Here is a 13,552-nt window from a genome sequence, read left to right as displayed (position 1 = left end):
ATTTTTTCAATTTTTTTTTTAAATTATCGGGTACCGTAGCCTAATTATCATTGCCGTTTTAGGGTTAGGGGTTAGAAGTTAGGAACTCACCGAATCAGACTCACCGAATCGGACTCACCGAATAGTAGCAGACCCCTAACCCTCGCTGATCGCAGTTTCCGTAAACATTTTTCCGCAGTTTCCGTTAACCTTTACCCTAACTCTAACCATAGAGTAATTTATGCTCTAACCCTCGCTGATCGCAGTTTCCGCAAACATTTTTTCGCAGTTTCCGCTAACCGTCGTTTCCGCTAACCGCCGTTTCCGCTTACCCTAATTCTAGCCATCGAGTAATCTATGCTCCCTAACCCTCGTTGATCACAGTTTCCGCAAATATTTTTCCGCAGTTTCCGCTAACCGTAACCCTCGAGCTGTTTGCGGAAACTCCAATCACTATCAGCGACTTCGGCTTTGTGCTACTAAACTGCGATCAGCGACTTCGGCTTTTTTATTTTTTTCTTTCGACCTTTTCAGGGTACAAATTGAGGGTACGAACTAGGTTGCACCCAAGTAGTTTCACCCTATATGTTTGGTTGAGTCCTGTCTTTGTCATGAGTTACCAAGGGGGGGGACTTGTATACCAGCTCCGAGATATGTTCTGTTTTTTGTTTAACTTCCATGCTGAAACTATTTAACTGCACTGGCATATTGTACAATTCAGATGTTTTTTATTTTCAGCAGTTTAAGGTAAGTTGACTTAATGCTAAAAAAAACTTGCAAAGAAAAAAGCGGTATGAAAATTGATATCCATAACCATATACTTCCAGAATCATGGCCTAATTTAAAAGAGGTAAGGAAATTAGGGTAGGATTTGAGAGTTGATACCTTTTCTATTTGATTGCATTGTAATTGGACATGAATTAATTTAAAATGAACCAGAATATTATTGAGAATATATTTGAGAACAATATTGTGTTGGGGTTTTGATTTTCTCTGTACTGGTTGTTAGATTCAGTCATCCCCTAATTGTTGGCACACTTCCAGTTGTTTTAGTTATGGTTTGGTGATTGTACTAGATTACTCTATATCATATGCAGACAGGAAAATACTTCATTTTTGCATTGATTTAACATCTGCGGATGTTGAATCAATGTAAAAATAATGGATTTACAGTCTGGGTACGGTACATATTGGAAATCTTTGCCGTTTAATTATTTTTTTGTTGGTTCAACTTATCTTGGTCTTGTTCCTGTACTCTACTTCCACTTTATCATTGTCTCTATACTCTTCGACAAAGAAATCTGTATTTAATACCATACGAAAAGGGGTCAATCTTTCATAGTTGTAGATGCAAGATGTATACTTGTCGACTAAGCCCACAGTTTAATGAATATTTTTAAGTACCCGTACCATAATTGCATTTTTTGCCTATGCAGAGGTATGGATACGATGGATTTTTGCAAATTCGTCCCATGGACTGTGTAAGTTTACTTTTGTTTTGTATTTTTTGTATTATTCCGGCCACTGTTGACCATTTAAGGATTTTTTACTGGCCGTTCATCAGAGTTAGATCAATGAATGCAATGCATTACATATTTTCAGATATACCGTACCGGTATATAATAATTAAAAATATGATTGTAATTGAGTTGTTTTGTAGTTGTGTAATCGTAATTTAAAGAAAATTAGTCCAAATTAATTAAAATTATATCTAGTATATAACTTGCAATCTTGCATGCATGACATATGATACTGTTATACTGTTCTTGGTTTGCATTCAAAATGGGCTTTTACATATGAGACACTGATTTGAACTAAATAAAGTGTTGTGGGATACACGGGAGGCAGCAATCGGTTCAAAAAGGGTTGAAGAACGAAGAAGTGTGAAGAACTTTTTACTCTTGCTGTTTGGGCTAACTGTTACATTTTCCAACCTCAGCAGAATGACTGTTTTCAATCGCTTGCAACTTTCATACAGCTAAAAGATACCTACTTTGTATATTCAGATAATTTTCGCAATAAATCTTTATCAAATGCAATTTTACTATATATATTTGATAAAATAAAAATGTAAAAAAAACAACGGTAACCACAAATATTGAAACAGCTTAGACTTAGTTTGTAATTGAAATTTATGATTATTTAAGCTTGGATGTAAGGGTAATTTGAAAATTTCATAACGATAAATTTCATTTCGAGGAAGGAAGTTTTCTTAGAAAGGCACTAGATCTAAGGTGGATGGGAAGAGGAAACGCGGTCGTCCAAGAAGAACGTGGAAACAACAAGTGAAGGATGAATTTAAAAAAGTCGGACTGAAGGAGGAAGATGCAAGGGACAGGGTGAAATGGAGAAAAGGGATTAAAACAATTGCTGCGTGGAAACAATCGGCCACCCCCACTAGTGGGGAACAAACCGACGATGAATTATGATGATGATAACAATGTAATTTAACCAACTCTACTTGTCATACTTTTTTATAATCAGTGTAGTAAAGCGAGAAGTGGTAGGCTACTGTAAATGATCGGAGTGGCCCGTTTCGGTGAGTCCGATTCAGTGAGTCCGATTCGGTGAGTCCGATCCCTTAACAGGGGATTTTTTCATTTTTTTTTAAATTATTGGGTACCGTAGCCTAATTATCATTGCCGTTTTAGGGTTAGGAGTTAGGATTAGGGGTTAGAGGTTAGGAACTCACCGAATCAGACTCACCGAATAGTAGCAGACCCGTAAATGATACCCCTCTCCATAACTCCCTTTTGTCAATGTCAACTGAAAATCTACTACTGCCACAGGACAGCCAATCTTTGGTCTTACCCAAGATCTCATCTAGTTAATTGGAAAAAGATAGAGAAATTGTCAATTTGGTATGTTTCGTAGCGCCACACATGCGAGAAAAAATCTTGCTATTCCCCATATGTTCTAGTTGAATATAAACAAAATGATAATGACTGATGGCTAAGTAAAATAAAATAATATTTATGCGGCATTGGTGATGCAAAATGAAACAAAATTGTGTTTTATAGACCGTACCAGTATATACTGTTTTTGTAAACATTTGTTTGTTTTTGTTTGGATAGGGAAAAAGTGAATTGATGAAGAATGGTGAACACTTCCGAATTGTTGAAAAAAATTGCTTTAATGCTGAAGCTAGGATTAAAGAAATGGATGAAATGGGTATCTATTTTCACACTTTTTTCAGCATACTAGTTTTAAATTTTGCCTTTTACATTCTTGTTGAAGCTAAAAAAGAGTGGAAAAATAATTTTTGGAAGTTTGTTTTCAAGGTAAAAGCACCACTAGATATATACTTGTTTTGTATTACCTTAGGTGTTTCCATACAAGCTCTATCAACTGTACCAGTCATGTTTAGCTATTGGGCCAAACCAAAGGATACTTTGGATTTATGCCAGATCATTAACAATGACCTCAAATCTCGAATAGCCAAGTATGCAGTGTCTAAGAGAATTACATTTGTGTTGATGTGCATTGTGCAGTTTTGTTGTATTTACATGCTTATTTTTACTGTTCTTACAACTCGTACACATGCAGTAGATTTAAATCTGCCTATGTATTTTAGTTGTTTTTTTCTTAAGCGTATTTGTTGTTACTACCCTGTTGCGCCGACTTATTGCAATATCTTTGTAAGCTATCTATAGGAGCAGTTGTAAATTTATGATCACAACATTTTCATCATAAAGCAAATGTGTTCTTGTGTTTGAAAATGTCTTATATTTATCAGGTGGGGCAAATAGCACTTGAAATGTTTGATCTTTTTGATAACTATAAACCTTATATGACTCTAAAATGACCCTGCGACTCTTAAATTTTTTACACATTGTCACTAGCTCTTACAATTTTAACGCTTTCAATAGGGAAACATTAAATTCACTCGTTTTTTTCTATTTTTTCTACCAAAAACGTTAAAATTTGCAGAAAATTTGTAAATTGTTTTGCTGGTTAGCTTCATCAAATTTTAGATGCATCACTTTTATAGTCTTTTAAAAACTTAAATGAATCATATTTTTTGCCGAATCCAATATTTGTTGCCTGATGGCCACTGTTTTCAATTTGTCTTCATGTTTGAGTACATCGTGATAACGTTTGCAGTATATTTCAGCTTGAATTGCCCTACTTCCTTATGATTTAAATATTTTATTTTGTTATGACATTTAAAGAGTAGTTTTCAATCAACTTTTTCAGCCATCCAAAGCGATTTGTTGGTCTCGGTACATTGCCAATGCAAGCTCCTGAGCTTGCGGTTCAAGAAATGACCAGGTGTATCACTGAACTTAGTTTTCCTGGTGTCCAAATTGGTTCTCACATTAATGATTGGAATCTTGATGCCGAAGAACTTGACTGCTTTTGGAAGGTCTGCTTTAAACCTGTTTACAGCAGGGATATGTATTGAGCCAGATGTTAATTCTATGTCCATTTTATGATTCAGCTACCAAAATGTTTTTTGATTTTGCGTGCAAGGTCGTCTTTTGCTTGACTACTTTTATTTGAATTCAGTTTTGTGCCCGGTGGTTGAAAGTTTTGAGCACCCCTTTACTGGATGGAACTAGGGATGGGCAAAATAGAAGAATAAACTATTCTAGAATTATTCTAGAATAATTTTTCGAATTTAGATTTTCGAATACCTATTCTAGAATAATCTTTTTTTAATTTCAGAAAATGTCGAAAAGCTTTGTTTTTATTGTGGTTTTATTGAAGACGCATAATTGAAAAGCGGCAACGAAACGAAAAACAACAGTAACTGCCTAGGAGAGCAAGTCTTTGTTGCGATGCAGGAGTGGCTGAATAGTAAATACTTCCTGGCAAGATCAAACCACAGCAGGAACTTTTCTTTATTTTTGTTCCACCATTCACTTGCAGTCTTGCATCGCTGTTTGGCACTTTTGCCTGAAGGTACGATCGGATTTCCTCAGCAGCTGAAAGCTGTTCCTTGTCGTCTTGATGCTGAAGTATTTGTCCCTTCAACACCAGAGCTCAATAGATCATAAATTTCATTGGATTGCTGCATTGTTGTGGAACTTATGACACTAGGTGTAGCGGTAGCCTCATCCAGAGTTGAATTGTGCTCCATGCTTCGTACGATAAAAATAAATGCAAATCCACAGCACAAAGGTCTTCCGACGTCCACAAACCGCACTGGTAGAGAGCTGGCTAGCCGTTTTCGCTAGAGCGAAGAGCTATCGCTGAGCCGAATGTAATTGATCAGCAAAAAATCGATAAAAAAATTTGGTAGTCGGAAAAGGGGATTTTTTAATTTCGGTTTGGAAAATTCGATTCGAAATGTCATTTCAATTCGAATAATTAGATATTCGGATTGCAACTATTCGAAATTCTATGTTGCCCATCCCTAGATGGAACACCAAAAAAAGGATCTTTAAACACGCTACTAAGTGTCTTGCTAAAACACAGCTGCTGTAGTGTACATGCTAGTGGGGTTTGATCATAATACTCTTCTAAAAATTGCCTGATGGTTTCGTCACTTAGGCATTCACCCCCACCACAAGCAGGCATATGTTATACATTTAGACTTAGAACCTCATTGCAACATTGTTAAACTGAAATGTGCATTAGGAGAATTGCATTGTCTGCTATTGTTATTCAAGAATAGCTCCATTTTAAGATTTTTTGTCTGCAATACGTGACATTGTTGACTTGCTGACGTAAAACAACGTTGGATTAACGATATGTTATAACTGGTAGTGTTTTTGTCGGAATGGCCCATTTCGGCTAGTCCGATTCGGCTGGTCCGATTCGGCTAGTTTCCTATTCGGGTACAGTCTTTCTCGGCTAGTTCTCTATTCGGAAAATTTTTTGAAAATCCAACCATAATCCTTCTGTAATCCAACAAAATCCTTAACTAAATCCAACAAACCAGCCAAAAAAGACTGCAGCCGAATCGGACTAGCCGAATAGTAGCAGACCCGTTTTTGTTGCAAAAAATACAATTGTTGGCATCTTCCAATTTATAATTAAAGACCTGATTTGTTGAACTGCTTAAGTCTAAAATACGACCTTTTTGATAAAGCAATTTAAAGTTCTTTCAACGCTATAATATTTTTTTTATTTTTATGCAAACGCCATGTGCATAGTTTTTCCACTCAATACTTGTGGTTGACACGCACAAAAACAACACAGGCACCTGCTGTGTTGCCAGCTGCCTATATTAAGTGGTTAAGTGCCATGTCACCGTGTATGTAGTCACTATGTCACCGTAGTATGGAGCTCATTATTGCATATAGTTTATGACTGTGAATTCAATTTACCGCGTCTGTACAAACTTCTTGTGTCCACGGTAGTGTGATGGTTTGTAATTTGTAAAGCACCGAGTTAACGTGTTTTTGCTTTTTTACTTTTTTAATCCTGGATGTTTACGCGTATTTTGTCCAAATTATATGTTGTCATCCAGGCATATTTTCTGTTGCGCCGAGTTTGGTGCTATGTTCGCTCAGAAGTTATTGCTTGGCTTGTTCAATTGTATGAAAGTGTTCTGTATTCATTATATACGCCATCTCCTAAATATCTGATCGATGTTTTGAATGAAAGAGAAAAAAGCGCTCATGTAATATTTTGAACTACTGGCAAAGTGACTTTTTTTTGGTAATGGTTAGGTCTGCGCATAGTTTGAGCACATGTTCCCTTTTTCAGGCAGCTGAAAAACTGAATTGTTCAGTTTTTGTTCATCCTTGGGATATGGAGCTTGGTGGAAGGATGAAGAAGTATTGGGCTCCATGGCTTGTTGGTATGTCTTACCTCCTGGGAAGGTGATCGTTATGGTCAATGCTGAATGATTATTTATGAGCTGGTTATAGTAATGGTCTTCATATTGTGTATGTCTTCTTATTGTTGTTATGGAGCGTTACTTAGCCTACGTTTTTGTTCACTGTTCATGGTTCAAAAAAGGCTGAACTGAACTGTCTTCTTGCTCACATGGCTTGCTACTTTCACAACAAGGCTTTCCCGCAGTATTAGTATCGTTTTGTATTGCTGAGTGGATGTAGCCGCTTGCTAAACGCTATTGCTTTAGTAAACTTTGTAATTCTACAGGTATGCCTTCTGAAACCGCACACGCCATTCAATGTATTGTGTTCGGTGGAGTTTTAGAAAAATACCCCAAGTTAAAGGTATAGCAGCTGCACTGCTCTTTCTGAAGCGTTTGTTTTTGTAGTGATATCAGTAAGAAATAATGCGAATTCTTCTGATAAAGCACAAACAAAACTGTCTTTTGGTGCAACGTTTGTGTAAGATTGCTACTTTTTTGTTCAACCCTCGTTTTACATTGTTTTTGTCGTCATTGAAGTGCGCTTAACGTGTTTTATCCCGTTTAACATAAAGATTGTAATAAGGAAAATAGTATCTACTCTACTGTATAACGCTGCAGTTTAAAACTTATCATCACACATGTGTCGTGCCTTACTTATAGATCTGCTTTGCTCACGGCGGTGGTGCATACCCTTTCACTTTGGGCCGCATGGAGAAAGGGTTTGTTTGTCGTCCTGATCTTTGTGCCACCGACACCAGCATTTCACCAAAGCAGCAGATAGGAACGTTTTACACAGACAGCCTTGTTCATGACCATCGTGCGTTGAAGTATTTAGTCGATGTAGTTGGAGAGGTAAGACTTATATAGACTTATACATGGTTTAGATCAGTGATACCCAACGTATAGGCCATAACACAAAGTTGGGTCACTTGTTTTTTTGTTCTAACAGGAAAAATGTTTAGGATAAAATAGATGTTTGTAAATGTATTGCAGTAATGGGTAAAGCAAAATCCTACACGTGAAGTTGCGTTTATCGATCGTTCTTTATTTGCAAGTCGCCAACCTACTTGCATTGTTACTTAATGTTGCTTTTGGCCTACCTAAAACGCTATCAACATGTAATGTTGCCATCATATTGTTTTTTGTTCTGGATGCCTTCAAAGTAAGATATCAGGTTATGTTTGGCTCGCAAAATTTCCTAACCTTTATTTTTTAGAAAATTTGGGTCGCTTCGAAAAAAGATTGGAAACCACTGCTTTAGATATTTATTTGTGTTAGTTTTGGAAATACTTCACAAAAATGGAAAAGTGAAGAAAAACCAATCATGAAACTTTCAATTAACATTTAATCAACGTCTGCAGACGTTTAATCAATGTAAAAATTGGTTGCTTTGCTGTCTGGGATACCAACAGGACAGTAGTTCATAGCTACTTGGTCTATAAACACATAAATGACAGGATGAAGAAACCATAGCTTGTTCATTTTCTAGAAAATTTTAAAGAATAGCGTTCTTTACATAAAACCCCATTCAGCGGCTTCTTTAAAGTAGGTGACTGTTAGCAACACTTCGGTAGCTTGGAGAAGCTTCTACCTTTCAAGCTTGTTGATCGAACCTGCGCCAGTGGTTTAAGCGCTTTTCAAATACGGTGTGACAACTATCTGGGGTAAATCTTTGAGAAGGTTCTTTCATTCTGAACGGCATGTTTTTTCTTTAACATGCATAATGATATACAAAGTCTCATTTATTTATTTGCTTCAGATATGCACACATGTTACATATCCATATGGAATTACAAGAGAAAAAAACAAACAAAAAAACAAAGTGAGGAAAAATACACGCACAGGGGAAAGACTACAAACATCTCAATCTTCCTTGTACGGCAATTTACAAGCAGCATCATAAAATTTTGATGTAATATGCCTTATTTGGTGGCAAGTTTAGACTTCCTTCTCCATTTAGCAGAGAAATTGGTCCACAGGTGTGAATTATAAAGAGGCATTACAATTGTAAATTGAAAGTGAATTATAAAGAGGGATTTTATCCATTACAGCAGTAGTTGGCTGCGTTGCCGAGTGGTGAGAGCCCTGGAACGACGTTCGAAAGGGCGCCGGTTTGACACCGCTCACATGCATGCGGACTTTGGTAACACACTTAAAGGCATGCCTGAAGGTGGTCACGAAGATTGGCTTCCTTGCCTTCCCGTCCACTTAATTTAAATCTTCAATCACCAGTCGTAAGGCTGTTTCTATTTCTTTGTCCGCGATAGTTCTTGACCCTTTTCTTGTTGGCACAGCCTTGAAATCACCGACCAGTTCTCGTACCCCTTTCCTAGAATGGCTGAAAAGTTACAATTCCTAATGTTGGTTAAAAGCCCGGTGAAGAGGCATTTTATAACTAACCCTAATGATGTAGCATCCATGCACCCCCTTTGACACAGGTGGCTATTCATCAATGAGCATCCGACATGTCTTTCGACTCTTTGCAATGGTCATAGAAAACCGTTGCTTTTGCTTGTTTTTGACACCAATTTGTTCACCCGTACATGCTGCTTTCAAAATACGTGAAGATTGAGGTATTCGCTACTTTAAGGGCGCCACATGTTCGTGACGTACCCTCTTGGCACAGGTTCCGTATCCTTCGGTGATGTGTGAACCCCTGGTTGATAACTACTGCATTCCCAGACAGCAAATCAACCAATGCACAAAATGCTTGATTTGCTATCTAGGTTACAGTATCGTAGATGACGGTTTTTCCGTTCAAATATTGTGAATGCGTGTCCGCTTGAGATTGAAGTAATCATGGCGACAATTGCAGCATAAACAAGTGATTGTAATCAGTTGCTTTGAAGTTGACAATTCGTAAATGAGAATTACTTTTGGCAAGTAATTGATCACTGCATCGTAGAATGGACAGGTAATTGTCATGGATGACACTGCCAATGTAATTCCTTACAATTCTCCAATTTTTTTTAATGGTTTTCTTACGTAGGCTAGTCTAATCAGGATAATTACTACAGTAGAATTCTACTAATCCGTCAACAACGAAATAGGTGAACGGACGAATTATGCAATTACCGTAGGCCAAAACTATAACGACTTCTCCCGGACCGACAGAAATGTGACGAATAAGGCGAACTGCGAATTAAACGAATTCTACTGTAATAAAACAATGTGACTACTTCAATACCGCATGAAAAAGCAGTCGTTGTCCATTCAGCAATGTTCAAAAAGCAATGATAGTGCAATCATTTTTTTCAGAACAAGGTGATGTTGGGATCTGATTACCCGTTCCCACTGGGAGAGTCTCATGCCGGCAAACTGATAGAGACCAGCCCGGATCTCACTGGCGTCCAAAAGGTGAAGGAGCTTGTTTTTTATTACAAGGTTGTTATTTCGACCACTGATGCTCTAACTATCAAAATTAAGCCAAGAGGTTAGATTTTTGTGCAAATGCCAGCATTTGATGTAAAATAGCAGTAGGCCACTTTAGAAAATGAAATCACCATTCATTCAATTTTTTGACATGACAGCTGCATGGCCCCCATCAATTTTGAAAAACAATGCGATGTGAAGATAAAGCGATTTAAAAGAAACCGGACCATTCGAGTTATCGAACATTTGCTCTGGACGCTTGTGCAATTAAAATCATGCATTAAATTTGTGTTCCGAAATTGACAATCTTTACTTTCAAGGTAAAAGTTGTTCCGATCACGATACGGTTAGTTTACTCACGAATCCCCGTTGTAAGATCAAAATTTTGTTGATTAAATTCGTTTCAAACGTTTTTTATTCATTCAATAATAACTAACCCAGCTTAATAATTTGCTTTTGACATTCTAGGAAAGGCTGTTATGTGAGAATGCCTTGGAATTTCTTGGATTGGATGAAGAAAGCTTCACTTAGTGCATCTCATTTGGTATTTGTCCGAGGTGAGGAAAAGATACACAATTGTTTGAATAGTTTTTGATGTCACCGTTTATTGCTGAACTTAAACTGCAGCTGCTTGCTTGAAATACTCGCACACTTTACACATGCTAATTGCGTATTGTACATTTCAGCTTGTAATATTCCGTATATTTTCAGTGTTTAATGCATTTATTTCCGCAATACCATACTTTGCTTGTACAATATCATGCACTGCCAGAATGGTGTGGAATGGCCTGTCAGTTAAATTAATCATGATAGTAGTGCGCTGTTGATATCGTATGTGCAATTTGATGAAGTGAATTTTACCTTAAATCTACAATGTAAGCTACGTGGCTCTGAAACGTCAAAAGGCAATGCGTCAAGTGTATTTGACAACTCGTACTGTCGACCATGGTCATTGCAGCAATACAAACTTTTTATTTTGTCAATTCTATTATTTTTGCTGAGTTATAAAATAAAACTACAACTGAAACAGCCGTGTGTAATGTTGGAGCTAACACCGCAGATTACCATAGTGAAGGTTGGCATGAATACACGTCATGCATCTATGCCATAGGCCAGGGATGTCCAAATTTTTCCCAGGCGGGCCAAATCTAGTAATGCAGAAGTGCCAGAAGGCCAACAAGCGTTGATAATCCTGTTTTGCGCAAAGAAATGTCGCCCCGTTAGCTCAGTGGTTACGCGCCCGACTCAAGATCACGCGGTGGTGATTCGACCCTCGGGGTGTGCGCTTGAGCAACGCATTTCAGGACTGCTCTCCATTCAGCGGCACCTAGTGAATGGAATAATCCCCCGCAACAATCGGAAAAACTCCACTCGAGGTACCCCTGTTCAATAATTTAATTGCCTTATGCAAAAAACATCGTTTGATTAATAAAATTAAAATACTCATGTTCAGATTTATTGATGTAGCCTACAAACCATGTCGACGAAAATGTGGCGGGAAAGTTAAAGGTAATCGCACCACAAGAAAACAACGAAAATTCCGGATCCCAGCGAACGTGTTAAAGTGTAGCAAATTTATTAATAGTGGCAAACCTAATCAATATTTGATTATATTTAAGCAATATGCATATAATAATAAATAAACTCTCGGATTTGAATGTAAACTTGCGGAACCCCTAGACTTACTGGCGGAACCTTGGTTGAAAACCACTGGTTTAGACTGTAGAGCAAAAAAACTATTAATTTGTTTTCTTAGTGATTGCTTCTGTAGCCTATTAGGTAGATCGCCAATTTAAGGAAGTGTCTCAGTACCAGATCGCCTTTTCCACTTTTGAACTTTATATTAGGCTAGCTAGACATTAAACCACAGAAATTTTGTTTCGGACAAAATCGTCCTGGCAGAAGATTTGCATTACATTTTTGTATTGAACACTCTCGAATCCAAAAATTAGTGGGAAACGACATAACGCAAACCCAAGAACATTCAACTTACTAATATTCTTGAGTTTTGTTGAAAGCACAAAAAAGTGATTGGATTTCTGAGTAAAACTCTTAATGATAGCCTACTTATTATTTCGTTTATTTGCATCAGACAAGATAATGCATTGAATATCGCCGATTCCATTTGCAGGTAGTCGACTAAGCTGATTTCGTGTGGCTCACAATATTTTTCAGCCAAAGTAGGCTACAACTAGCCTAACGGGCTTCATTGAAGCTTTAGAAAAATCACGCCGCTTGTGCTAGAACCAGAGATGAACGTATACGCAGCTAATTCTACGCCGTAGACTTTTTGTTTAGGCTACGCTAACGCTTGCGACCACATTTTTTTGGATAGTTGTCGCTTGAGGCTACGCCGTAAAGTTTTCGCGGTTTTTTAGCGCATAGCGTCAACGCATACTTTGTAATTACTTAGCTGTTGTTTGAATTATTTTTTTATCAAACTTTCCAAATTTTGAATAAGTTGAAAGAATGTTTACAATGGGCAAAGACATATTGAAACCAAAACGCAGCAAAATGTCAGATGAACACTTTCAGATGCTTGTGTTTGGGACCGTTCAAATATTACGTAGGCTAACGCTATCGAGGGGGAGGGGGGGTTTATGAAAAGCGTTACGTTTGCGTCACATCGGGGGGGAGGGGGTTCAAGCAAAACGTTACGTAACGCTTACGAGTACGGTAGTTTATTTGTGCTTGCTGGTATCGTCGTTTGGATACTAAATTAAGCTGAAATCATATCCAACAGCACCAACAAAATCTCTATCAAGTATCAACTACGGTACTGTAATCCCATACAGGTTCTAAGTCATTGGTTCCCAACCTTTTTGTTGTCACGGACCCCTTTAGACAAATAATTAATTCTGCAGACCCCTACCTAAATTTTGCCTGAAACTCAATTAACATAGGCTACTATTGACTATTGTGATAATTATGCTACTCAACTACTGTACTGTGTCATATTGCATTGCCGTTATGACTCCTGCGGCAAATATAAGGTAAAACAGTTGCTCAAATAAGAAAATGAATGAATTGTTCAAGACATGTCAGCAGTATTTGAATATTAAGGTGACCTAAAGTGTCATGCAGTGGCCGAGTGGTTATCGCGTTGCGCTCGCAGTCGAGAGCCTCATGTTCGACTCCAGCCCCCCGCACTTGCTGTTGTTTCTCTGGGCAAGAAACTTTACGATAATTGCCTCTACCCAGTGATCGATTTTCGAGTAATGGGTAGTACCAAATTTAATTCATAAGTAGAGTAGACAGCCGGAAACAGACATTGCCGTCGGCTGCAGCGTGGGTCAGGTTTACGTCGGAAGGCGTACACCGATGCATAGCGCTCAAGTCCGCTTTCCCGCAATGCAGGATAAAGATAGGCTACAGTATGAAAAACAAACAAACTTTTTCAACGTAAGTAAATTTAATGAGGGGCTGTTG

At 37.8% G+C, this 13,552-nt stretch overlaps 1 protein-coding gene across 2 annotated transcripts; it reads left to right on the top strand.

Annotated features, from left to right (window-relative positions):
• Positions 1–715: 715 nt before the first annotated feature.
• Positions 716–11,139, top strand: LOC145770133 (2-amino-3-carboxymuconate-6-semialdehyde decarboxylase-like). 2 transcript variants are annotated; one of them, XM_082581720.1, is made up of 10 exons: positions 716–829; positions 1,416–1,460; positions 3,054–3,150; positions 3,304–3,421; positions 4,177–4,345; positions 6,637–6,730; positions 7,036–7,112; positions 7,412–7,603; positions 10,010–10,108; positions 10,592–11,139. In XM_082581720.1, exons 1-10 carry the CDS (start codon positions 740–742, stop codon positions 10,652–10,654), a joined length of 1,044 nt encoding a protein of 347 aa, XP_082437846.1. In that variant the 5' UTR covers positions 716–739; the 3' UTR covers positions 10,655–11,139. The 2 variants fall into 2 exon arrangements, with proteins under 2 accessions (XP_082437846.1, XP_082437847.1); XM_082581721.1 differs by lacking the exons at positions 716–829; positions 1,416–1,460 and adding an exon at positions 2,092–2,421.
• The last annotated feature ends 2,413 nt before the right edge of the window (positions 11,140–13,552 follow it).

The sequence above is a fragment of the Aplidium turbinatum genome, chromosome 5, assembly GCF_918807975.1.
Source record: "Aplidium turbinatum chromosome 5, kaAplTurb1.1, whole genome shotgun sequence".
NCBI classification, from domain to species: Eukaryota; Metazoa; Chordata; class Ascidiacea; order Aplousobranchia; family Polyclinidae; genus Aplidium; species Aplidium turbinatum.
This window is presented reverse-complemented; position numbering and strand designations above follow the sequence as displayed.

Excerpts from the sequence above, each read along its gene's own strand:
- LOC145770133 (XM_082581720.1), top strand. The coding sequence starts at position 740 with ATGCTAAAAAAAACTTGCAAAGAAAAAAGCGGTATGAAAATTGATATC. Across the intron at positions 1,461-3,053 it reads AAATTCGTCCCATGGACTGT|GGAAAAAGTGAATTGATGAA; the intron begins GTAAGTTTACTT and ends TTGTTTGGATAG. Across the intron at positions 7,604-10,009 it reads TAGTCGATGTAGTTGGAGAG|AACAAGGTGATGTTGGGATC; the intron begins GTAAGACTTATA and ends CATTTTTTTCAG.